At 44.1% G+C, this 27,388-nt stretch overlaps 1 protein-coding gene across 6 annotated transcripts in view; it reads right to left on the bottom strand.

The window, feature by feature from the left end:
* NEO1 (neogenin 1) overlaps positions 1–16,596 on the bottom strand; it is a 112,496-nt gene extending 95,900 nt beyond the window's left edge. For 4 of the 6 annotated variants that reach the window (XM_069981044.1, XM_069981060.1, XM_069981064.1 and 1 more), the window contains exon 1: positions 6,029–6,352. In XM_069981044.1, coding sequence (XP_069837145.1) covers positions 6,029–6,140 — 112 coding nt within the window. In that variant the 5' untranslated portion in view covers positions 6,141–6,352. Of the gene's footprint in view, positions 1–6,028; positions 6,354–16,540 lie in introns of those variants that run through there. The other 2 variants (XM_069981082.1, XM_069981053.1) reach the window with 2 other exon arrangements.
* Between the last annotated feature and the right edge of the window lie 10,792 nt (positions 16,597–27,388).

The following is a 27,388-nucleotide window of genomic DNA, read 5'->3' as shown; positions in this document are numbered from 1 at the left end:
AAATACGACAGTGACTCTTTAAGGCCATGTTCACATGTGGTATTAGACCGACCGTTCCATGACCCAGTCTCAGAAATTATCATCCCAGCCGGTACTGCAGTACTGGCCGGATGATCTTTAGCACCGCGCTGAGCTCTAATGCGGGCGCATCCGTGCGCACCCACATCAGAACTCTCCACTGCACACAATGAAGCAAGCGACCGGAGCCGCATGCTCCATAGTGTGCACCGACAGGGTTTTCTACGGCCGCTATTCAATGAATAGTGGCCGCAGAAAACTGACATGTCAGTTTCTCGCGGCACTCTGGCCCGGATCCCTCAGAAAGCAACACAATTTAAGGTTCGTATAAATCACTGCCGTTGTTCAAATCGGCAACACCGGCCGTAATTATTATGAACCTTACGTTGTGTGAACATAGCCTAAATCCATTTTTCAATGGCATGTCTATATTCTCTAAAGAACTAGTGCAAAACTAAACTTTTAAGATTATAAATATAATATTAAAATGCACATGGGGGACAGGGGGAGAAAGCTGCTGCTTTGGCTTAGCTTACCTTATCTTCCCCAAGGATGAAATCCAGCATGCCCAAACCTTCTCTCCCCCAACATCTACCATCATGTGTATTTCTGCAGCACCAGCCAACCACAAATACTACATCGGTCAGTGCTGTAAAAATTGGTGGGTATGACCAACACTTATTTCTGTAACAAATCTGTCACAGAGAGCCTGAGTGAGCATTTACAAGTTCCTTGAGACACAGAAGTTAAGGATGGGTAAGTGGCGTAGTAGAATGTATCAGTGTGTGGCATCATGTATCAATATAATGCTGGGAGCAGTGTTTAAATCTTTATGACACTGTAATGATACAGCTGCACGAAGGAGTTATTACAGAGACACAAAGATTCCTGGCATCATATTGATACATGATGCCAAGCAGGGATACATTCCACTACACCGCTTATCTGTCCGTAGGTTCTGTGTTTCAAGGAACGTGTGAATGCCCCATAAGAAACAGCAGGACACCTGCATATCACCAAGAAATCTATGACACTTCCAAAGTATAACACAAAATCCATCCATAGTAATGTCATGGTCTGCGCATTTCTTTCCTTTATATTTTCATCCATTTGATGCAAAAGCTGCTGTGTGAACATGACCTAACTGATGCGTACAAAGACCATAATACTATATAGAAAGGGTTCACTAAAGAAGGGTTTAATTCCCTTTAACAGGCTGATTTAACTAGGCATGTTACTTAAAGGGCTTAATTTACATGAGATCCTTCTATTTGCAAGAAGCTTAGCAAAGATTAATGATAACACAGGCCATAGTGTCCAATCATGGCTTAAAAAGGTCACATCAGAATTCATTAGCCTTCCTCTACATTTACCCATTAATGATTAACACCGGCCAGTGTACAGTCATGATACCACAGGCAAATGGGAATGGGAGGATAGCAACCACAAACTGCACACAATATCAGATCTATCATGTCGCTATACTACTACAATGCAGATAAGGAGGTATCTTATACAGGCTATCCACACTATTAACACAAGAAGATTCTGAGGTAAACCGCTGTTAGGGTCTCGATAAGCAGTTGCTGGTTTATTTCCTTTGTATCCTGAAAAGGGACCAAAAACCACAGGAACTGAGGCAGACAATGGTATGGTAATGTAATGGCATAAAGCCATTCCATCTCAAGAATCCTGCACTATAGATGCATTTATTACTGAGCAATAACAATAATTCTGGCCCCTTCACCTTCATGAGATGCGGACGCCAAAGTACGGCTGGTCTGTAGTCATTACAGAATAGGACAGAGCAATGACCTTCCTGAAAAGCCACACATTATAGCCCTGGATTGGCTCACATCAAGAAATACCAGTAAATACTCATCGGTCATCCATCTCTCTCCACATATACATAAGATACATGTACCCGTACACATTTACTTGTACTGCAAAATGTAGCCAAGGCTTCAGAGCTTCTGTTCATAAACATATCAGGCAACAAAAGACAAAAAAGCATTGTACTATGGCAAGAGCCACCTACCTGTAACATCCACAGGAATGCCAGGACCCAAGGGGCAAGTCACAATGAGCATTTCAGGTTTCATTTTACCAGAGCAATATGAGCTGTGATTGGCTGCTATGGGCAACAAGGAGTTTTTCTCTCAGGCAATGTTACTAAGTGTGGGTCTGTGTGTTCTGACGCCCATCTCAACCAGCTTTACCTTTTTAGCACTTTGGGCTACAGTGGCTCTTCTGTGGGATCTGACCACACAGGCTAGTCTGCTCATGAATGAGCCTTGGGTACACATGACCCTGCTGCTGTTTTATTCCAGTTCTGCTTGCTCAGATAGCTACTGATAGATGCTTACCACTCCATACTACCCCATTATTATTTCTGTACAGTACTTAGCGGGCAGTCACATGTTCCATCATTACGGTTTGTGCACGGAAGATGTGCTACGGACCAGACTTTTCATTGTGAAAAGTATTGCAAAGATTTAATCAGTTTTGGAGCTTACAGCATCATAATGAAAGATGATGCAGTGAGCTCCAAAGTCCAGTCTGTAGTACATCTTCATATATATGGACCGTGTGAATGCCTCCTTAGGGCTCTTTTACACGACCCAATATCTGGGATTGGCACTTGTTTGCAGTGCCTTTAAACGGCAAGACTAATCAAGCAGCCGGGCCGCACAAATAAACGCTGCATCGTTCATGCGGCCATTTCAATACAAGGAAAGACAGATGTGTGGTCGATAATGACTTTACTGTCTGCACAAAAGATCCCTAGGTCGAGGAGCGATCCTTTGCCATTTTACAGAGGGACGATTATCCTAGGAATGCTCAATAACGACAATCTGTCAGTGTAAAAGGGCCTTAAATTATATATATATATATTATAAATACACACACTTCTTTTTTTTAAACCAAGTGGGAAACATTTGCAGCGTAGAAAGTCAAGGGCAGGTTCCCATTAAACATAACAGGACACAGGTTTGGAGTGAATTTCCATGTCACATTCCGCAGTGTAAACAGGCCCTGAGAGTTACTGGGTGCAAGATGTACATAAAAGACCAGCTGGCCAGAAGTACAGGGAGAACACTGACATCACTGATAAGACACTGAGGTAACAGGAATGTATAATAGATGCATAGTTTCCATAGAAACCCTTCATTTCCAATATCACACGCTGGACACTAGTGCTACAAGAAAAGATAAGGACTATTCAGGATTTCATGCACAACATCACTTGTAATATCCAGTTAAGTTCTGCATTTAAATGAATTTGTGTAGTTTACATCCACCTACTATAATGTCACAACCTTAGGGGCTTTGCACTTTTAAAAAGGTCACATAATACTAAATAGCAGCATACAGTAACTGTCAATGCAGGTTATCCCTATGAAGGGGCAAAGCTGGCGCAGTGATGAGAGGCAGACCTCACAGCTTCCAAAGCAAACACTCTGAGAATGATTCACACCAAGCTTTAGAGGACAGCACCCAGCCCTGTCTACAAATCCCATGCATGCACGCTTTTTGGTAAGTATGGCTCATGCGCAGGAATCATGGCTCAGTGCTGTAACCTGATCACTCAGCGAGGACAGGGAGGGATAGCCAGAAGGTGTGACATGCTGCAGCACTTCAGTAGCACATCCCCACCTCCTGGACACCTGGAAACATGGTTTCACAGGCTTTCAGGAAGCCATCATCAGGTATGTTTGAGATTGTTACCTTGTGACCTTACTACCCAAGTCAGCAGCTTATATCACAAAACTGAGCTATGAGACCAGGACAGCAGAATGCTGGCTCATGGTATCAGGGGTTATACAGCTGGTCTTGGTACTTATAATGGAACAGTATAGGGACACAACAAAATGGGATCTTTTCTGTTCTCCTCATATAAGCTAATGCACAACAGTGTCATCATGTATTTAGTTGGATGGGATACAATTACTGTGGATCACTTCTGGACTGTAGAAATGGAACGTGACAACGTACAAACTGACCAGCAATGTAGCAGAGCTGTGCATGCCAACCAAAATACACATTTACCATCTCCAAGACCGATTAGAAAATAAAAGTTGAAAGCAAGTGGTTTCCAATGGAAACAAGGCAACTTCACCCTTACCTTCCATTTTGACACAGAGATGAGCGAACCTCGAGCATGCTGGAGTCGATCAGAACACGAACTTTCGGCATTTGATTAGCGGTGGCTGCTGAAGTTGGATAAAGCCCTAAGGCTATGTGGAAATCATGGATATAGTCATTGGCTGTATCCATGTTTTCCAGACAACCTTAGAGCTTTATCCAAGTTCAGCAGCCACCGCTAATCAAATGCCGATCGTTCAGGTTCAGATCGACTCGAACCCCAACCCAGTTTGCTCATCTCTACCAATGTTAAAACTCCATACACTGATAACAGAGTCATCTGCCCAACAGAAGTCACCTCGCTCCAACACAACTGTTAGGAACAAACTGGTGACAGTCCATCAACTAAGCTGGCAAGAGCCAAACAATTTCCATCTTACGAGACCCAACGTGGTGGGCGTCCATAAGCATGCGAGTACATGAGAGTAATTCTGCAGTACCAGTGTGTTCTTCACATCACATTACATCTAATTCAATTACAAGCCAAATCCACAGCCGGGGTCCAGCACAGTCACATGTCCATCTTTACACTACAACCATAGCAATAAAACAGCAACCATCAGCAATACTGCATATGGTTTATATTAGAGGGAAACATATTGCTGGGTTTTGTTTCTCTCCTTTGTTACCAAACTGATTCTGTGGGTGCATAAAACTGAAGCTCGGCATTACGTGCCGACAACCTCATCAGCATTCTGAGCAGCTCGCCAGCAAATATGAGGAATTACCGCACAAATATGTGAATTTTCCATGAATTATTAAGCATGGACTTTAGTAAAATATTTACACATCAGCGCCCTAAGAAAATCAGTTGCATTGGCAATGAGAGTAATTACACATAAAAGAAGGCGTCTTCTACATCTAACCGATATGCATTATTAAATGTATTACTCATCCACGGACACTGACTTTATTACACACAACCATATGGAAAAGAGCAAAATAAAGTCCCATAAATTCTATTTGGTTTTATCACACTGGAAAAATAAGGGTTTTACTGTGAACTGTTCCACTCGGAGAAACCTAAGAATGTGTTTATACACATCCATAAACATGGCCGAGCATGGACGTTCTATCAGAATATAATGGCAGACATCAGAGTGTTTCCATCACACAAGCCCTAGAAGACAAATAAATAACATATTGCTAAGGTATACAATATGTGACAGACTGCGGCAGGGATAATTACATACATGTGTAGCCCATTGTATGTTTATACACTGGAGCATGAAGATGCCCAGGAAGGGGAGAAGGAACTAGCTATGATCCAGGAGGAAGAGGAGAAGGAACAAGCCATGATCCAGGAGGAAGAGGAGAAGGAACAAGCCATGATCCAGGAGGAAGAGGAGAAGGAGCAAGCCATGATCCAGGAGGAAGAGGAGAAGGAGCAAGCCATCATCCTGGAGGAAGAGGAGACTGCTTGGCTTTATACACAGACCATGATCCCTACTTGTAGGGAATTGTGTATATGAGGCCTGTGCCCCAGAGATGGTGGCATGTACAGAGACAAGTTAGATGGGTGTCACTAGGACAGTGTGTGTGCTCAGAGCCTGGAAGGAAATCCGTGCAACAGCTTGTCAGTGCTGCACACACCAGGGCAGTATATCAGGAGCTCCACCATGGCAGGCTGCTGTACAGCTGGGCAACAAGCTGCCACCAACACTAGCAGAGCCATGGTGTGCACGGACATCAGCCCCATTACACCCAGCAATGACAAAGCCCGGAGCCGTGTCGGCGCAGCCATCACGGTGCATAGTATCCCGGTCCCCAGCCTGAGCCTCCTCCGCTGCCCCGTCCGGGAGTGCAATCAGTGCAGCGCACTCCGGGCCCCCACCCCCCGGGCGGCCGGGCCCTCCACTCTCACCTGCAGTCTTCGCAGCTCCAGCCGGCTCCTGCCCGAGGATGAGATAGATGGAGACCGCCAGCAGCCCCCGGGTGATCCGGACACCCAATCCCGGGGGGCTCCAAGCCGCCATCCCTCACCTTCTCACCGAGTCCTGCTTCTAAGCATCCCTGGAGGAGACCCGCTCCGCTGCCCCGTCCCTCTCTCTCTCTCTCTCTCTCTCTTTCTCCTCAGATCAACTGCAACCAAAAGCGACCACGGCGCAAAGCAGACAACCGAGCACACTGCGCGTCCCCGGACCCTGCGCTTCCCCGCAGCCGCATCACTCGGGGCGGCGCACTGAAGACTCCGCCCACCCCCGTACCTACAGGCACGCCACGCCCCCTCCACCGGGACGCGCAATACTACGGACACGCCCTTCGGCGTCGTGTGCACTGAGGAGCTTCAAAGAGCCGGAGCCGCCCCGTCAGCTTCCTTATGACGTCATCACTCCTCTCCCGCAGTGGACACGGGAGGAGAGGGCGCCCGCCGCTTCTCCCTGAGGCGGAGCGCTACGTGCCTGTTCTATTAACGCAGCTTCCATTTGCCAGATAGAAAGACGCGTATTTCTCATTGACGGCTGTTCCTGTCCGGCCACCTGCGGTTCTCCACCTCCTGGGGGCGGTGCAGCAAGGGACACTGATAGCGGGGGATTTGTGGCAACATATAGGTCACGTGTTGCAGGATCGTATGCGGTTATTGTAGTTATTTCTAAGGCCGGGTTCACACCTGGTATATATAGATCCAACACTCGCACCTCTTCTGTGTTCTGGAGCCTCTCCTGGGTTGGTCACAATGTTATGGGGGCAATTTGGCAAAGCGCTGTGCCAACATTTCGGTAAAAGTAGCAGATAGTGCTACACCAGCAGGCTCCTACATGTAACTCCCATAACCTGTGTCAGATAGTACAGGGAGCGCTGCCTCCTCCAGAACGGAACACCATGGGGGACATTTATCTAAGGCTGGAAAGTAGAACTGGCTTAGTTGCCCCTAGCAACCAATCAGATTCCACTTTATATACCTCACAGACTCTTTAAAAATGATAGGTGGAATCTATCCAATCCAGCCAATTCTACTTTACACCAGAGATGGCAGCTCCATAGACACAGAATGGAAGAACTGGCCGCTTGTGTCATAACACTTTGGGCCCCTTCTAGAGATCAGGGGGGTCCCAGCAGTCAGACGGACCTCTCAGAGTATGGGCCCTATTACACGGGAAGATTATTGTGCGAAAAATCAAAACATCAATCGTTCTGTGTAATTACAGGCAACAATCGAAAAATCGCTCGTATGTCGTTATCGTTAATCGTTCGCTGTAATTCCTTATTCGTTCGCTCAAGTTCTGCATTCATTCACTAATCATTCAGTGTAATTGCACATTGTTCACTGGTTTGCTGGGATCAGATGAAGTAAATGGTCATAGTAACGATCGTAACTAACGACTTGTTCTGTGTAATATGGTGAACGATTTCAGGTTAACGATGAACAATCTTGTTTGCTATCATTAATCGTTAAAAATCACTCCGTGTAATAGGACCCTAAGATAATAGAGCACTGTACTCAGCTAACAGCTTCCATAGAGAATGGAATAAAGTCATATGCATGCAGTAGGGATGGTCCGAATCTTCCGAGGTTTGGGTTCGTATGAACCCGAACGCTCGGCATCAGATTCCTGCTGTCTGCCCGCTCCATGCAGCGGGTGCATACAGCGAGAGGACCGCCTGGAAAACTGGGATACAGCCTATGGGATACAGCCATTGCAAAGAGTTTGGGTTCGTACGAACCTGAACCGAAACAGGATCGGACCATCCCTAGCATGCAGTGTTGATCCATTTAGACAGGGGATTTGGGTATCAGTTCTCAAGATTGTGGGGAGTCACAGCAGTCAGATCCTGAAGATAGGGGATAAGGTCTAATGGTGGGACAACCCTTTTGAGCAGAACTCAGGCTAGTATACAAAGTGCACTGATTTCAACTGCATTTATTTATTTATTTATTGCTACCTTTCATGGGCTGTTGGTTTGCTATCTATTTGCATAGTCAGATGGGAATAAATCAGGATAAAGGGTGTGGATCATGCTCCCGATATCTGGGAAACTGGGAAGGCATAGAAAGCAAACAAAAAGCCTACAAAGTGCTACAAAAATGCTTTCACCTCTTTAACCCCTAAATGATGATAGCTAGTAACAGAGACCATGCTGGCTGCTAATAGCAGCCAGGAGCCGCTGACTATAGAAAGGGCTCAAGCCCTCTCTATAGCTCCTTAACAATACAATAGCATACTGGTATGTCATGTGTTGTTAAATGGGTTATCCAGGATTAGAAAAATATGGCCGCATTCTTCCAGAACAACTCTTGTCTTCAATTTGGGTGTGGTTTTGCAACACAGTTCCATTCAGTGAATGGATCTTAACTGTTGAGGGACAGCTTCATTCCACAAGATTGCATGCTAACCAGTGAACGGCCTCAGTGCTACAACAAGTCACAGTGTAGCCCTGGCCTAAAAGACAAAAGGGCTGTTTTCGTTTAGCTTTTCTCCCTAGAAACTAAACAGAAAAGGCATATTGGCTCAGTATGGTAAGCTATATGTCTGTTATAATGTTTGTGCTACTCTACTGATACAGCTGTGTGGCTTTGTCAGTACAGTACTGTAAAGATTTAAATGCGTTCCCCACATCATAATGCCGGGAGGTTCGTGAATCCAGAAGACGTGCAACAGACCATATTCACACAACGTGTGAATGCGCCCAAAGACTGTGCTCCTACCACAGGATCATAGCTGGAAAAGGCAGTCAAGGCCACTCAATGTCTGCAACTAATCTTTCACATGTGAAGTCACCCTTAGGGTATGTTCACAAGAAAAGTCTCAAAAAAGCAACTATAAAATGTATGATTTCTAGCTCCTATTGACTTCAATGAGGAATGCTTAAAACAGTGCTGAAAAAAGTGACATTACTTTTCCAGAGCAGTTCAGTTTGGAAAATCACATTAAAGGGAGACATGTCACCTGGGAGAGCGGGACCGAATCCACTGTACCCGCCGATACTTACCCCATGCTGACAGTCCCACTTCCAATGTCGTTCCCGTCGTGGGGCAAACGCCACCACTCCTCTTTGCGGAGTGCTGATTTCCTATGGACATTGGACTCATCTCTTCTCATTTGCATATTGAGTGAGAAAAGGAGCAGCAGCATTTTCCCCACTACTGGAAGGACATCAGAAGGGGGTAAGTATTGGGGGTAGGGTAGGTTTGGCCCCGCTCTCCTGGGTTACAGGTTCCCTTTAAAGAGGTTTATCTCATATACTTATCCTATACTTTGTTATGTAATAGAGATTGCAAAACAAAGCAATTTTGCAAATGCATTGCATTAGCAAAATGTCTTTTTTTTTTTTTTTTTGACCCCATTGTATCCCTGTAGTGTTGATAGCTCGTTGCCTAGTTTCCCGACCACATTGCTGAGATTGGCATCCGTACTGAGATGTCAGTTGGGTGATCTGGACCTTTAGGAGCGGTAAAATATGTTAAAACTCCCCTCTACAGTCTCCCACCAAGATCACAGGTCTTCAGGGCTTAAATTGTCCCTAGAGTCGTGTAACCTCACTGGGAGACACAGCAAGCCATGTTAATTCGGCTCGGCACCGCTGTATCCCAGCAATGCAAAAATACAGGGTGAGAGGACAGTGATAAAGAGCAATGCATTCTGGGAATTGCAGTACTAAGTAGCTGCTCAACCAGAAAGTAGTGAATAATTGTTGAAAGGAGGTACATAGCCACAAGACAATAATTTGTGGTGGTTTCAGGATGGAGGCAGCCAGTTTTGCGATTAATGCATGCAGGTGAAAGCATTTAGGACTCTGAGTAATAATTGTAGGAAGACACAGACCTAGGGACAGGTACAATAAAATGTGTGCAGCAGTGAAAGTCAAATTCTTAAATGGAGAAATTCAGTGCTGCCAGGACCACCAGGAGCAGGACTCTTACGGCCCTATTCCACCGGACGATTAACGTTCGCATAATCGTTAACGATCTCAAACGACCGCTATTGCGAAAGACCTGAAAACGTTCACTCATTTCCATGGAACGATAATCGTTCCTTTTGATCGTATTTGCGATAGTTTTTTTCTTCGCTATTGCGTTCGTAACTACTGTGAGCAACCAAACGACGTCTTATTCAATGCAAACGTTTTGCGAACGAGCAACAATAAAAATAGGTCCAGGTCTTATAAAGCGATCAACGATTTCTTGTTCGGTCGTTAATCGTTAACTGCATTTCAACCGAACGATTATCGTTTAGATTCGAACGATTTAAAGATAATCTAAACGATAATCGTCCGGTGGAATAGGGCCCTTAGGCAGCATTCACGCATCGATGATTTAAGGACCATAAGCTGACTGTATAATCACAGACTAAACTGTGTGTCTCTTAGGGTGCATTTACAGAGATAGATTTATCTGACAGATTTTGGAAGCCAAAGCCAGGAATGGATTTGAAAAGAGGAGAGATCCCAGTCTTTCCTTTATGACCTGATACCTGTTTATAGTCTGTTCCTGGCTTTGGCTTCCAAAATCTGTCAGATAAATCTGTCTGTGTAAACGCACCATTACAAAGGCCAATAATTGTGCATAAAATCGTTAAATCATTTGAATTTAATCGATATTCTGCTGCAATGTTCAATGTTATATAAGAAAAAGTATATAGATTGTAATATACGAACACAATTATGATTATTTTTTTTTACTATTGTAAATATTGTAATAACGACATGTTAATCCTTTTGAGTGGATTATGTTGTTTGTTAAATTGACCACTAGTGGCTGCTGTTTCACTGTGAATAATTTATACTTAAAGGACAACTCTGGTGATTTGTGTTTTTAGCTTATATGACATACATTACAAAGTTATATAACTTTGTAATGTATGTTAATAAGCTATCTGGCCCCATCCAGTTGTGTCAAACTGTTGGGCCTTTAGTTTTTGCAGAATTAGTAACTGATCAGCATCCCACTTTTGTGTTGTAGGGGTGCCGATCGGACCCCTGACAGATCTGGTACCTGCCAGGCCACTCTGCACATGTGAGCAGTATTGATTGAAGCGTGCAGAGGTTTAAAGGAGAACTCCAGCCAACATATATTTTTAATATGTGATTACATAAGCAAAGTGACAAATTCCTAATGTACACTAATTATGGAAAATGCACATATAATGCTATTTCCCTAAATTTAGTAATTCAGGCAGCTGGGACCTTTCCTGTGCTTTACTCATAAAATTAAGCTACCATGTGTCTCCCCCCCCCCCCCCCCCCCCCCCAACCTCACAGGAGCCCTGTAGTGCAAAAGACTGCAGTGGCAATTTCCCAAAAAACTACCATGTGTGAAGCTAGCATTATGCTGGTGTCATGCATAACAGTTTTTATTTTTTGTTTGTTTTTTTTTAACTGCCCAAAAGAATGGGAAATACGAAGAAGGAACTGATAGTTCCTCTCCCGACTGAATCCACTTTGACTAAAAAAACATCCCTGTATTATACCAGCCTTATAAGGTGTAATTGTGTTGGAAAACTCTGTGCGGAATCCACCGCTCGTCCCCGCGCAATCCCGCTTCCCTCTCCGCTGGCTCCATAGATTCCATTATATGCTCCGGCGGACTCCGCTGTCCGCCCAAAGAATTGATGTGTCAGTTCTTTGGGCGGACGACAGAATCCGCCCGACCATATAATGGAGTCTATGGAGACAGCGGAGAGGTAAGTGGGAGCGTGCGGGGACGAGCGGTGGATTCCGCACAGAGTTTTCCCACACAGTTACTCCATGTAAGGCTAATATCACACAGGGATGGGGTTTTTTTTTAGCCAAAGTGGATTCAGCAGGGAGGGGAACTATCAGTCCTTTCTTCGTATTTCCCATTCTTTCGGGCAGGTATAAGAATGGTAATAGAGCAATTGTAATGAACATTACATTTCTTTAAAGGTTTTAACTTTTTAAAAGCCATAAAATAAAATAAAAGTTATGCAAGTTGCATATAGTTGTAATTGTACCCATTTGATGAATATAGATAACAAGTCAGTTTTACCATAGGGCCAATGGTGTAAACACAAAACCACCCCAAATAAAAAATGAGTTTTACTTTCAATTTCACCGCGCATATAATTTTTTTTCTGGTTTCAAAGCATATTTTATGCAAAAATTAAGTCTGTCATGCAAAGTACAATTAGTGGTGCAAAAAATAAGGGCTCATGTGGGTTTCTAGGTGAAAAAATGCTAGCGCTATGGCCTTTTAAACACGAAGAGGAAAAAACGAAAATTAGCCCGGGAGGGAAGGGGTTAGATTTAGTAAGTATAGATACGCTTGATAGCTAGGAAAGAACGGAACAAATACACATAAAGTTATGTATCCTTGTCTAAGAATTAGGAAATTGGTATGATCAAACCACCCCTTATATTTTCAAATAGAGCCTTATAATAGATACAGTAAAAGGGTACATTTAATAATTTATCATCAGAGCAGAAAATATTTACTTTTATGTTTCATAGTTTTTAACGAATGTGTTATGCTGTGCACTATGAAGTTTCCGAGCTCTTGAGTAATGCCCTGCTGTGAAAGTAATAGCTTTACAATACACAATTATTGAAAGACACAGCATGTCGCTGTTCTGCAGAAGTAAACTACACAGAAATAAAAATATCTTCCCAAAAAGCATGGTCATCACAATGAGGCATATTTACTAATCCTGGTGTATTGCCAGGTGGTAACTGTACTTTTTTAAATACATTTTTCCTAGCATTTTCCCCAGAATTAGATTTTTTTTTTGTTGCACAATACACTGTAGCTGGATGTTTACTGAAAGCCATTAGAAAAATGTACAAAACAGTGCTTAAAGGGAACCTACCTACCACCTGTCTTACCCACCTACCTATTCAACATTGTTACAGTGAAATGAACAAAAATAAAAATACTCCTCACACAACACAACAGTCCCCCTCTGAGAGAGCCAAGGTGTCCTTCACTGTTTCTCTGCTGGGCAAACCCTCTTTGGGAGCCCAGAGATCCCTTGATGTCCAACAGAATTTGCGCTGAAGCAAAAAGTGAGACACCTAGTGGCCAAGATGTATTGACTACATCTTATTTGGTAAATGAACAGATTTAAAACTATATTAGGAATCACATAGTCATGTATGCTATTATATGGAGGCAAGCTGTATAAAACAAAAATGACCAGTTAAGACAAGCTAACAGGCCATGATCATGCAGGCTCCTTGGATGAACTTATTTAGCTGTGCGCACTGGTCAGCATCATGCTTCTTGGTATCCTTTAATGTCTTCCTCCCCATGACAAGCCCCATGCAAATGGACAGAGGCAAGATTTCAGTGGAGCAAACCCAATGTAGACAAAGTAATAGTTGGTGCCTTTATTATGAGGCTAAAGAACCTTTCTTGTGGGATTGCCCTGTAAAACTGGGGAACTGTTGTTCAAAAATATAACTAAAGAGTCAGCACTTTAAAGGAACAAGTGGTCCTTACTCACACCAGTATGCAACTTTTTGGCTAGATTGTAGCCTTTTACAAGCAGAAAGGCTACAATATAGCCAAAACATTATGCACTGGTGTGAATAAAGACCACATTTTTCATAAACAGTTGATATGCTGCCCTGATTTTAAAGGGAATCAATCGCTACCATACCACATACTGACACATTGGTACTTTTCTTGTGCAGTAAGAGTACTGTTAAGGCACTCTGTGACTCTAGATTCTCTTTAAAAGGGCACTCCAACATGAGGTAAGAAAACCAACAAAAATCAATTTCTTTGTTTTGTATTTTGTGGTTGTACTTCCTACAGCAGTTTCTCTTTTGAGGTCAACACCATAAGACTCTTCCGTCCATTTTACCTGAGAGTCACAGTCATCTACCTCCCTCCTGGCTCACCTCATAAGTTTTTTGATCACTTTTCTACTTGGCTTCCTTACTTTCTATCTTCTGAAATTCCTGATTTAATCATGGGTGATTTTAACATACCCATTAACAACACAATTTTCCCCTCAGCCGCTCAGTTTATTTCTCTAATGTCCTCCCTTGGTGCCTCTCAGCATTCTAACTCTCTAACCCCCAAGAGTGGGAATACCCTGGACCTGCTCTTCTTCAGACCTTGCCCAGTTTCCCACTTTACTAACTTTGCCACTGAACTCTCAGACCACAATTTCCTTTCCTTTATGGTCACAAATTCTCATCCTCCTCTTGACACCCCGACCTCCTTCACATTCAGGAACCTACGTGTTATACACACCCAACAATTCTAAGTCACGGTTCAGTCATCACTGCCAAACAATACCAGGACACCCTCAAAACCACCTTGGACAAACTTGCATCCCCTATACTCCAAACAGCCCGACATAGATGGCCACAACCCTGGCACACATCTAGAACTCATTTTCTTAGATGGTGTTCTAGGTGTGCTGAACGCCTGTGGAGGAAATCCAAGACAACAACCGACCTACATTATAAGTTCATGCTTAGAAGCTATCACTATGCTCTTCACTCGGCTAAGCAATCTAACTTTACCACTCTGATCTCTTCTCTTTCCCATAACCCAAAACGCCTCTTTGATACCCTCAACTCTCTCCTTAAACCCAAAGTTCAGACACCCATCACTAACCTTCGCGCTGAAGACCTAGCCTACTACTTGAAGGACAAAATAGATACCATCCGTCAGGAGATCATCTCCCAGTCCCCAAGTAAGGGGCCTATTCCACAGAGCGATAATCCACCGAATCGGCCCGATTCGGCTCTGCAGAATAGAGAGAACGATCAGCCGATGATCGTGTCATCAGCTGATCGTTCATTTAGGTTCAAACCTAAAATCATCAGTCACCACCCGTGCATCGCTACGTGGAATAGCGGGCGCGGAGGACGACCAACGATTTCAAAAACATTATATTACATACATTACCTGTCCAGGCGCAGGTCTTCTCCCGGTCCCGCGCGGCAGCATCAGCTTTGGAGCGGCCTGTCTGAGCTGACAGGGTGCTCAGCCAACCACTGGCCAGGACCACAGCGGCCAGTGATTGGGTGAGCGTTCTGTCAGTTCAGTCAGGCCGCTCCGAAGCTGATGCTGCTGCGCGAGACCTGCGCCTGGACAGGTAATGTGTTAAACAAGAGCTGCAAGGACATCAGTAACAATGTCCCTGCAGCCCTCGCTAACGTTTGTGGGGCCAGGGAATAGGCCCAGTAACTGAGCGCTGATCTAGCAGATCGGCTCTCGTTTACATCGTTGATCAGGCCCTGCTCGGCTCGTGGAATAGGACCCTAAGGTTAATCCTTTAAACCAGTAACAGAGAGAAAGTCTCCAGACTATTCTCCTCCTCTCGCCCCACCACCTGCCCTAGTGACCCTATTCCCTCACACCTTGTCCAGTCTCTCTCTCACCTGTTCTGAATACTTACCTAACTAAAATCTTTAACCTCTCCCTTTCCTCTGGCATCTTCCCCTCGACTTTCAAACACTCCGTCATCACTCCATTATTGAAAAAACCTTCTCTAGACCCCTCATGTACAGCCAACTATCGACCTGTCTCTAATCTTCCTTTTATTTCTAAACTCTTGGAACATCTAGTCTATCCCCGACTAACCCGCTACCTCTCTGAAAACTCTCTTCTTGACCCCCTCCAGTCGGGTTTCTGTCCTCTCCATTCTAAAAAAAACTGCCCTTACTAAAGTCTCTAATGATCTCCTCATGGCTAGACCATTCTCTGCTCATTCTTTTGGATCTATCTGCAGCTTTTAACACTGTAGACCACCAGCTCCTCCTCTCCATGCTCTTCTCTATCGGCCTCAAGGACTCTGCTCTTTCTTGGTTTTCCTCCTATATCTCTGACCGCTCCTTTAGTGTATCATTTACTGGCTCCACCTCATCTTCTCTCCTCATCTCTATGCTGATGATACCCAGCTGTATACCTCCTCCCGTGATATCACCCCCGCACTTCTACAGAACACCAATAATTGTCTGTCTGCCGTCTCTAACGTTATGTCCTCCCTATTCCTAAAACTCAATCTTGCTAAGACTGAGCTGCTTGTATTTCCTCCCTCTGCTAACCGCCCTCCACCTGACATCTCCATATCTGTCTGTGGCGCAACTATAACCCCTAGACACCAAGCCCGCTGACTTGGGGTTATGTTTGACTCTGATCTGTCCTTTACTCCCCATATTCAATCCATTTCACATTCCTGTCACCTGCATCTAAAAAAAATCTCTAAAATCCGTCCTTACCTTACTGTCGAATCAGCTAAAACTCTCATTGTCGATTTGATTCATTCCCATCTACACTGTTGCAATTCCCTACTAATCGGCCTTCCTTCCTCTAAACCCTCCCCCACCAGTATATTCTTAATGCAGCAGTCAGGCTCATCTCCCTGTCCAACCACTATACCGATGCCTCCCCCTTGTACCAGTCACTACATTGGCTCCCTATTAAGCACAGGATACAATACAAACTTCTCCTGCTCACCCATAAAGCGCTCCACAGAGCTGCTCCTCCATACATCTCCTCCTCATCTCTGTCTGCTGTCCTATCCGTGCTTTACGCTCCTCTAATGACTTAAGACTAACATCCACCTTAATCGGCACCGCTCACTCCCGTCTCCAGGATTTTACCCGAGCTGCACCAGTTCTATGGAATGCATTACCCAAGACCAGGCATGTCCATACTTTTTTCGAAGAGTGCCAAATTTGATGAAGTGAACATGTGCGAGGGCCGACCATTTTACATGCTACCTGCTATATGCTTTATAACACAGGCAGATAATAGCAAGCTGGATACCTGGGGGGCCGTAAAAGTTCGGAACGCGGGCCGCAAATGGCCCTCCGGCCGGACTTTGGACATGCCTGCCCAAGACTGTCAGGCTCACTTCCAATACACAAAGCTTCAAACGTGGCCTCAAAACACATCTGTTCAAGCAGGCTTATCAGGTTCCCTGATTTGACCGCTAACCTCAAGTCCCCACACCCACAAATACATACATACACACGGCAACATTTAAAGTGACTCTGTACCCACAATCTGACCCCCAAACCACTTGTACCTTCGGATAGCTGCTTTTAATCGAAGATCTGTCCTGGGGTCCGTTCAGCAGGTGATGCAGTTATTGTCCTAAAGAAAAAAACTTTTAAATTTGAAGCCCCGTGCCCAACGGGAGTATCTGTGCTCTAACTTTGCACCACCCCTCCGTCCCTCCTCCCTCCTCCCCACCCTCTTCATCATTAGCAATGCCACTGAAACATTTTCTCCATGCCGAACATTGCACAGGTCCTTAACGATCCAGCCCATGTGCCGGGCTGCCACAGGTGGGGAATAGGAGGCAATCTGCCTGAAGCATTTCTAATGATGAGGAGGGCGGGGAGGAGGGACAGAGAGGTTGTGCAAAGTTAGGGCACAGATACTCCCATAAGGCATGGAGCTTCAAGTTTTAAAGTATTTTTTTAGGACAATAATTGCATCACCTCAGGACCCCAGGACAGATCTTGAATTAAAAGCAGCTATCCGAAGGTACAAGTGGTTTGGGGGGGTCAGATTGTGGGTACAGAGTCGCTTTAAGCACTTAGACCTATACATGCAGGCATTGGTTGGTGACTGGTTCACCTTATTTATAATGATGGCCGGACCATTGTAACAGTGAAGCACTTTGCCCCTCTGCCTTTTTGTCTCAAACCCCCTCCTAATAGTCTGTAAGCTCCTGCATGCGAGTAGGGCCCTCTACTGTATGGATAATTTTATGTATATCTCTGTAATGTCTGATTTTTGTCTTTGCATGTACCCCCAGAATTGTAAAGTGCTGAGGAATCTGTTGGGGCTATATAAATAAAAATTATTATTATTACAAGTTCCATAATGCATTGCTATCCCTCAGCTGCTCATCACAGTCCTCTACCCTGCCCATTCCCCGGCCAACACTGTAGAACAGGGGTAGGAAACCTTGACTCTCCAGCTGTTAAAAACTACTATTCCCATCATGCATGGACAGCCAAAGCTAAAAGCCTGCTGTAGAAGAACATCTAGGTTGTGTTCACACATTGCAGTTTTATTGTGTTATTGAATTATTTTGTTGCAGTACTTTATCCTTTCCTTATTCATCCTGTCATTGTGGTCCCACCAACACAGCACTCTGTATTCTCTACCTGCAACACCAATAGCGGAATAAAGTAAAGAATTTTTTTTGCATTTAATTTGGACAGCACTGTTTTGTTTCTTCTAATCTCTACGCATGCATTATGATCAAGCATCTTTTGCCTTATTATCAAGCATCTTGAAGTTGAGCCCCACAAAAAGGTCCGGCTGGGATGCAGCATCTGAATGACGCTAATCCTGCGTCGCAGATCGTTTGGAAATGGCTGCAGCAGCCCTTACAATCAATTAGCAAAAAAATGGATTCAATGTTAAAGGGGTACTCCAGCGGGGGGGGGGGGCTATTTTTGGATCTGGCCGGGGAGGAGGTGGCTGAGAGAAAAAGACGTCCACTAACCTCCCCGGATCCAGCGGTGGGTCCCGTATCGCGTCCCTCCGGTCCCCGTCCGCTCAGCATGTCAGTGACAGAGTCGGGATCTGAGCGGACTTGAAATGGATCCCGCCTCTGTTACTGACAGGCTGAGCGGTCTTGAGACGTCTCTAGCCCGCGTCAGACACCAGGAAGTGGCTGGGGACCGGAGCGCCACGATACGGGACCCGCCGCTGGATCTGGGGAGGTGAGTGGACGTCTTTTCTCTCAGCCACCTCCTCCCGGGCCAGATCCAAAAATAGCCCCCCCGCTGGAGTACCCCTTTAAGTACTATAGAAACACTACATTGATTCCTATGTTGCCCCCCGCTAGTGGAGCAAAAAGATAATGTAGTGTAAAAACTTTTTTTTTGTTTTTTAAAAAGCCCCTTCCCATATTAAAAGTCCGAATCGCACCTTTTCCCATTTGATAAATAAAATAAATAAAAAACATGTTTGGTTTCGCCAAAATTATTAAATGATCACATTACTGATCATGTACAGTAAATTCCGTAAGTGGACAAAAATTCCTAAGTGCAAAATTGCTGATTTTGAGTCACATCAAGTCCAGAAAAATTGTAAAAAAAAAAAGCGATCAAAAAGTTGCATGTACGCAAGAAAGGTACTGATAGAAAGTACAGATCACTGTGCTAAAAGTGACACCTCAAACAGCCCCATAGACCAAAGGATAAAAGTGTTTTAACCCCTTAACGACATCGGGCGTAAATTTACGCCCTGATGCCGGTAAGGGAGTTCAGAGCGGGGCCGCGCGGCGGCCCCGCTCTGAACCGCGCCGGTCCCGGGTGCCGCGTGTAGCCCGGGACCGTAGGTATTAGCGGGCACGGTCCGATCGCCGTGCCCGCTAATACAGTAATCGGATGCAGCTGTCAAAGTTGACAGCTGCATCCGATTACCGGACGCAGCGTCATCCCTGGTGTCTAGTGGGGAGATCGCTCCTCCGGGATGTTATCCCGGAGGAGCGATCTCCGCAAATGAAGCCGGCCGGGGACCGCTCCAAGATGGCGCCGTCCCCGGCTCGGCACTCGTTTACTTCCGGCTGCAGCAGCCGGAAGTAAACGAGTGCCTATCTCATGGATCTCTGCAGCATATCTATGCTGCAGAGATCTCTATGAGAGATCAAAGCACTTATACTAGAAGTCCCCCAGGGGGGCTTCTAGTATAAGTGTAAAAGTAAAAAAAAAAGTGTTGTTAATAGTAAAAAGCCCCCTCCCCTAATAAAAGTCTGAATCACCCCCCTTTTCCCAGGTTATAAATAAAAGTAAATAAATAAATACATAAACAAACATGTTTGCTATCGCCGCGTGCGTAATCGCCCGAACTATTAATTAATCACATTCCTGATCTCGCACGGTAAATGGCGTCAGCGCAAAAAAATCCCAAAGTGCAAAATTGCGCATTTTTGGTCGCATCAAATCCAGAAAAATTGTAATAAAAAGCGATCAAAAAGTCGTATATGCGCAATCAAGGTACCGATAGAAAGAACACATCATGGCGCAAAAAATGACACCTCGCACAGCCCCATAGACCAAAGGATAAAAGCGCTATAAGCCTGGGAATGGAGCGATTTTAAGTGTTGTATATTTGTTGACAATGGTTTAAATTTTTTACAGGCCATCAGATACAATATAAGTTATACATGTTACATATCGTTTTAATCGTAACGACTTGAGGAACATATATAACAAGTCAGTTTTACCCCAGGGCGAATGGCGTAAAAACACATTTCCCCCAAATAAACAAAATGCGTTTTTTTTTTCAATTTCACCACACTTTAAATTTTTTTCTGGTTTCGCAGTGTACTTTATGGAAAAATTCAGCCTGTAATTGCAAAGTACAATTAGTGACGCAAAAAATAAGGGGTCATGTGGGTCTCTAGGTGGAAAAATGCAAGTGCTATGGCCTTTTATGCACAAGGAGGAAAAACCGAAAACGCAAAAATCGAAATTTGCTCTGTCCTTAAAGGGTTAAGGATGGGAATAAAGCAATTTTAAGAACTTTAAAAAAAAAATGTTTTAAAGGTTTACATTTTTTCATCAGAAAAAGTGACGTGAAGGTCTCCAGCTTCTAAAAATTGGTATCTTTATTGTGGCAGGTTTCTTAATTATTTATTGTTTTAGATGTTATGCCACAATAAAGATACAAATTTTTAGAAGCTGGAGAGCTTCACTTCATTTTTTCTGATTGGATAAGGTAACTGCTCCCTATATTTGGTCTTACATGCTTCATATCTGGAGGACTTATAAACCTTCTTAAGTTAGATTGTGGAAGGTGAGCTGATAAAAAAAAATTTCTCAGTGTTTAATTTTTTAAAAGCTGTCAAATAAAATAAAAGTTATACAAGTTGCATATTGTCATTGTACCGACTTGGGGAACATAGATCACATTTAATTTTTACCATATGGCGGACAGACAAGCACAACCCCCCCCCCCCCAACCCCCAAATTAAAAACAAATATTTTTTTATTTTCCAACAATTTTTTTCTGGTTTTGCAGCACATTTAGTGGAAAAATTAAGTCTGTCATTGCAAAGTAAAATTAGTGGCGCAAAAAAATAAGGGCTCATGTGGGTCTGTAGCTGAAAAAATGCAGGTGCTATTGCTTTTTAAACACGAGGAGGAAAAAAATAAAGTGCAAAAATGAAAATTGGCCTAGTCCTGTTTACACGTCCAGGATCTGTAACAGATTTGATGAAGCAGATTTGAAGTTGCAGATTCAAAGCAAATCAAATCTACTCTGCTGAGGATCTGCTGCAAATTCAAATCTGCGCCATCAAATCTGCTACAAATCATGTACATGTGAAAGCACCCTAAGGGGTTAAGGAGGTACTCCGGTAAAAGAAAAATCTTTTAAATCAACTGGTTCCAAGCATTTATACAGATTTGTTATTTATTTCTATTTAAAAATCTCAAGTCGTTCAGTACTTCTCAGCTGCTGTGTGTCCTGCAGGAAGTGCTGTATTCTTTCCAATCTGACACAGTGCTCTCTGCTGCCACCTCTGTGCGTAACAGGAACTGTCCAGAGCAATAGCAAATCCCCATAAAAAACCTCTCAAGCTCTGGACAGTTCCTATCACACAGAGGTGCCAGTAAAATTGCAGAACATTCTCGCCTGTGAAGCAGCTATTTAATTAACTATTTTTGTAACAACTGAGATTAAGTCACTTAAGTCGGTGAATCCTGCCTTGGCACATAAAGCCTCCTGATGGATCATACAATGAAAAGGCACAATCGGATATCCAATAGCTTCTGCAAACAATTTGACAAATCTGACTTTTTTTCCTCACCATGTTTTGTGCCAATTTGTTGTCACTGACACAACTTTAGACATCTCAATGTTTAGGCCACAGAATGTTTGTATAACCATGTTAGGTATTTTGCTTCCTAATGTACTTGTTGGCAATGTCGCCTATCTGTACTTTGTATTTCTGACAGCCTCAAAATCAGTTAGTGTTGCAGCTAGGCAGTAAGGAAAGCTAATTGAATGCTGGGCTGTATAGCTAGAGGTACAGCGGCTTGCAAAAGTAACATGCATACAATTTTTTTTTTTTTTTTTTTAATTTGTTTTTATTAGATTTTAAAACAGTTTTACAACAGTAAGGCCTATATTTGGCCTTCAAAAACATTTTGTTTTCTTTTTGTGACATAAACAACTAATAGGACAAAGTAACAGAAAACTTCAATGTGCAGAACTATTCCCCCCCCCTCCCCCAGTCAGTACTTTGCAATTACAGCTGCAAGTCACTTTGGATAAGTCTCTATGAAATTGCCACAACATGCTACATGCTACAAGTAGTGGGATTATTACTCATTGCTTACTCAAGGCAAAACTGTTCCAGCTCCTTCAAGTTAAATGGTTTGCGTTGTCTTCAGCTATCTTGAAGTCTGACCACAGATTCTCAAGTGGATTAAGATCTGGACTTTGATTAGACTGTTCCAATACATTTACATGTTTCTCATCAAACCTCTTGCATGTTGCTTAGCAGTATTCTTTGGGTCATTGTCCTGTTGGAAGGTAAACCTCCATCCAGCAACATCCATCTTTCCCTTTGACTTGGACCAGTTTCCCAGTCCCTGTAGCTGAAAAACATCCCCATAGCATGATGCTGCCACCACCATGTATCACTGTGGTGTTCTGTGGTGTCATGAGATGTGTTGGTTTTGTGTGTTTTCCTTGGAGGCCGAAAAGTTACATGTCTCATCTGACCAGAGAACTTTCCTCCATACCTTTGGGGAGCCTCCCATGTGCTTTTTGACAAACTCAAAATAAGCCTTATTTTTGGCTGTCAGACCCGTACCGATCGTGACAACACTCAACGCAGTTCTCTTCCAGCTGTGTGTCACAGGATCAGTCAGTCTCCTTCTATGTAAGTCTATGAAGCACAACTCAATTCACTGACACAGAGCCGGGAGTGGATCACGCTAAAGTATGATCCTCTCCCTGCCTGTTCTCATAATCGGCACAGGTCTAAAAACTCACATCCAGACTGATCAAAACTTTTGATAAAGAAAAATACTGACCATATGTGAGACAATCTAGACGCTCCTCGCTAGAGTGGTATGCAGGACCACGAACCATATCTGTATTGGCAACTCAAACTCAAACTGGCAAACTCATAAATTATGGCATTCCTGACCTTGCATGGTAATGGTGTAAGAGAAAAAGTGCCAAAGTGCAAAAATCTGGAAAAATAGCTATAAAAAGGTATTAAAAAGTTGCATACATGCAAGCAAAGTATCGATGGAAAGTGCAGATAATGGCAAACAAAATCGATTCTCTAAACCAGTGCTTCTCAAACTTTTTCTACTGGAGCCTCACCAGACTAACCAAGAGAGTGCCTCACCATCTGTGGTGAATGACGATTTAAAAGCTTGAGATAATGCAAGGACTATCTTTCATCCATCTCCCAAGCTCTATATGCTAATAAAGCAAGTACTACATAAATTAATAATGTTGCAAAAATCTAGACTTTTCAAAACAGCAAAAGGATTGTGCAGATCATAGTAACTTTTGGGAAAACTGGCTCCCCAGCTAGGCCTCACCAACAACTAGGGGGCGCCTCACTGGTGAGGGGCGCTTCACTGGTGAGGCCCGCCTCACAGTTTGAGAAGCACTCGTCTAAACTGCACCAGTGTCATTAAAGCACATGTGCACCCTTTTGATAAGTGATGAATAGGAAAAATCGGGCGTTCCTAATGATGAGGAAGGGGTAAAGAAAGCAGAGGCATTGCAGACCTGGGGCACAGACACTATAGGCCACACCACTTTGACTCGCCTGCTACAGATTAAAAGATAATTTTTTTGCTATAACCAAGGCACCTGTTACATTTTAAAAGACATGACCAGTAAGGATTTGCTCTTTATCAAATGGACCATACTAGCGGTTTTGGGGGGGGGGGTGGATTTGTAGATACAGTGTCACTTCAAATTAATTTTTCTATTTTCACTTCACCAACCTAAAGATTTTTTTTTTTTTTTAACAATTGTAATTTTTATTATTTTTCCAAAAAAGAAAGACACAAAATTGTACAAACTGGGTGAGGTACATGTGAAGGCAGCAGAACATTGTTATAATGCGTAACATGAAAGCCAAAGAGGTAACTTCACCCCTAACCAGGAGCTGATAGGAAATCCAGAATAACAAACCGCAATATAACAACAGCTACCGGGTTCCGGTCAGGGTTTGGGAAAAAAAAAACAATGACTGTTTGGGTAGGGTCCATAGACCATACTGGGCCAGTAACGAAACAACACATAACAAAACACAGACTGAGGGCGAGAAGGGGACAGGAAATGATGGGGGGGGGAGGGAGAGGGGGGGAGACAAGGACAGGGAAAGACAAAGACGGGAACAGACGAACAAGGATGGGAATCTAGGATGTACCAGAGGCAGGTGCTGACGGGGAGGAATACAGGTCCCAAGGAGCCCAAATAGAGTCAAAGGCCTCCAGCCGGTTATTCAGGGATGCCGTAAGGCGCTCGAGAGAGCGTAACTCCCTGACTCTAGCTTTAAAATGCGGAATGGAAGGTGGGGTCGATTGCTTCCAACATTTGGCGATTAGGGACTTGGCTGCAGTTAGGAGGGCCAATAGCAATTTGGCTTGTTTTTTCCGGATAGTTTTAGGGAAAAGGTTGAGGAGGCAAAGGCCTGGGTCCCTATGGATGGTAACACTGAGGATAGCCGAGGATATCTCGCACACCTCCCGCCAGAAGGGTCGGACAAGCTCACATTCCCAGAAGATATGGTACTGGGAGCCTAATACTCTAGCACATCTCCAACATAGTGGGGATATCGAGGCATTGAACTTATGAAGTACCTCCGGTGTGCGATACCAGAACATCAGGACTTTATAATGGGATTCTTTGTAGGTAGTGCATATGGAGGAGGTGGCAGCCCTGTCCCATATAGCAGCCCAGCACTCTGGAGGCAAAGTCCTCCCTAATAGCGTTTCCCATTTAGTCATATATGCGTGTTGTATCTGGGTTCCCTCAACTGGGGAGCCAAGGATGCGATATATGTCAGATATAAGGCCCGAGGTCGAAGTCCCCATTCTGACTAGTTGCTCCAAAGCCGAAGGTTTAGAGACTGTGAGGGCTCCCAGACGCGACACCATAAAATGTCGGAGCTGGAGGTACATAAAGTGCGCTGAGGAAGGGAGAGCATATTTGTCAGCCAATTTATCATAAGGAAGGAGTGTACGAGCTATGGGATCAACTATGTCGGCAAACTGGAAGAGTGTCTTCGATCCCCAGAGTTTGACAGTATGGGACTGAAGGCCAGGGGGGAAATTTGGAAAGAGCAAGAAAGAGTTCAGGGGGGAAGCAGAGGAGGTGAGCCCAAACCTGGCAGAACATGAGGACCATATGTGGAGGGTAAATCGGATAGGTCCCAAGAGCGAGAGATGTGAGGAGCTGGGCGGTGAAGAGTGCCATAGGAAAGAGTTAGGATGGAAGGGAGCTAACCATATTTTTTCAATTTCCGCCCACTTCTTGTACGCTAAATATTTGGACCATGCCGTGATTTGGCGTAGGTGTGCCGCCCAATAGTAGTGGAGAAAGTTAGGGACCCCCAGCCCTCCTCGAGATCTGCTACTCATCATAACTGAGTTGGGGATGCGGTGTCCCTTGGACGCCCAGATAAATTTGAATACTGCTCTTTGGACACTACGCAGCTCTGAGAGGGGGATACGAACCGGGAGCGTCTCAAAGTAGTACAAAAGTTTTGGTAAAATGGTCATTTTTACTGCCGCCACTCGGCCTAGGAGCGAAATATAGTGGGGGGACCATTTAGTCAGGAGGTTCCGTATATCTCGGAAGAGGGCTGGGTAGTTAGCTGAGTAGAGGGACGGGTAGGAAGGGGTAAGGCGGATACCTAAATATTTAATGGAGGTGGAGGTCCATTTAAATTTGAAGTTGGAGCTAAGCAGGGCAATCAAGGGGTCCGGCAGATTTAGGGGCATAGCTTCAGATTTAGAGGTATTGACTTTGTACCCCGATAGGCGACCATACGTACCCAAAAGGGAATGCAGGTTCGGGAGGGAAATGAGCGGGTCTGACAGGGTGAGGAGGACATTATCGGCAAATAACATGATTTTAAACTCCTTGCCTCTGACCGACACACCTCTGATGTCCGGACAGTTTCGAATCGCCGCCGCCAGGGGTTCAATGCAAAGAACAAAAAGTAGGGGTGACAGAGGGCAACCCTGGCGAGTGCCATTCGAAAGGGAAAAGGTCTCAGACAACATATGAGGAAATTTGAGTGCCGCTGTGGGATTGGAGTATAAGGCCCTGACCGCCGTTAGGAAAGGCCCAGAGAAGCCATACCTAAAGATTATTTTGTACAGATTCATCACATGCAATTCAGTAAAAAAAATTAAAAACAGGTTGTAATGTAACAAAATAGGTGAAAAGCCAAGGGAGGTGAATACCTTTTGCAAACCACTGTATAAACCATATGAAGAGGGACATTATGATGCCGCTGTATAGGGCTCTAGTTAGACCACATCTGGAAAACTCTTATATGGTGCCTTGGATTACGAGCATAATTCTTTCCGGGACCGTGCTTGTAATCCAAATCCACTCTTAAACCAAAGCAAATTTTCTCATAAGAAATCACAGAAATGCAGACAATTGGTTCCACACTCCAAAAATAATGATTTATTATTCTGAATAACATGTAAAATTAATGAAACAAACATTTAGAAACAGCAGAATATGTGATATTATAGGTTACTGTACAGTAATGGAGAGGAAGGGCTGACAGAGACTGCAGGGAGTATGAAAGAATGAGCAGGACAGGTGTGTTGGCACAGTATAGCAGCGCTCTCTGTCCGGGGAGAGAGGGGTTACAGCTATGGAGAGATTACCTCCACAGTCCTGTCCCTTGATGCAAGCCCCAGTCTGAAGTGGATCTGGTATGATTTGGAAGGTGAGGAAGACCGTCTGGGTCTGAGTACAGGGCTGTAGACCCCGCTATGCAGACCATTCCCCTCCTCCATGCGCGCTCCCACAGTACAGGGAGCTCTTAAACCAAAGAAATGCTCTTAAACCAAGTCATAATTTAAAAAAACTGTGAGCTCTTATATCAAAACGCTCTTAAACCAAGTTACTCTTAAACCACTGGTTACTCTTAAACCACAGGTACCACTGTATATGTGTTTGTGTGTTATATTTACCAACCAGAGGAACCTGAAAGAGTGTACCACTGTCTTTCAAATGTTTTAGGCTGGGTTAACACTACGTATATTTCAGTCAGTATTGTGGTCCTCATATTGCAACCAAAACCAGGAGTGGATTAAAAGCACAGAA

This window comes from Dendropsophus ebraccatus, chromosome 1 (genome assembly GCF_027789765.1).
Source record: "Dendropsophus ebraccatus isolate aDenEbr1 chromosome 1, aDenEbr1.pat, whole genome shotgun sequence".
In the NCBI taxonomy this organism is placed as follows: Eukaryota; Metazoa; Chordata; class Amphibia; order Anura; family Hylidae; genus Dendropsophus; species Dendropsophus ebraccatus.
The sequence above is the reverse complement of the archived record's forward strand: the minus strand, read 5'-3'. Positions and strand labels throughout refer to the sequence as shown.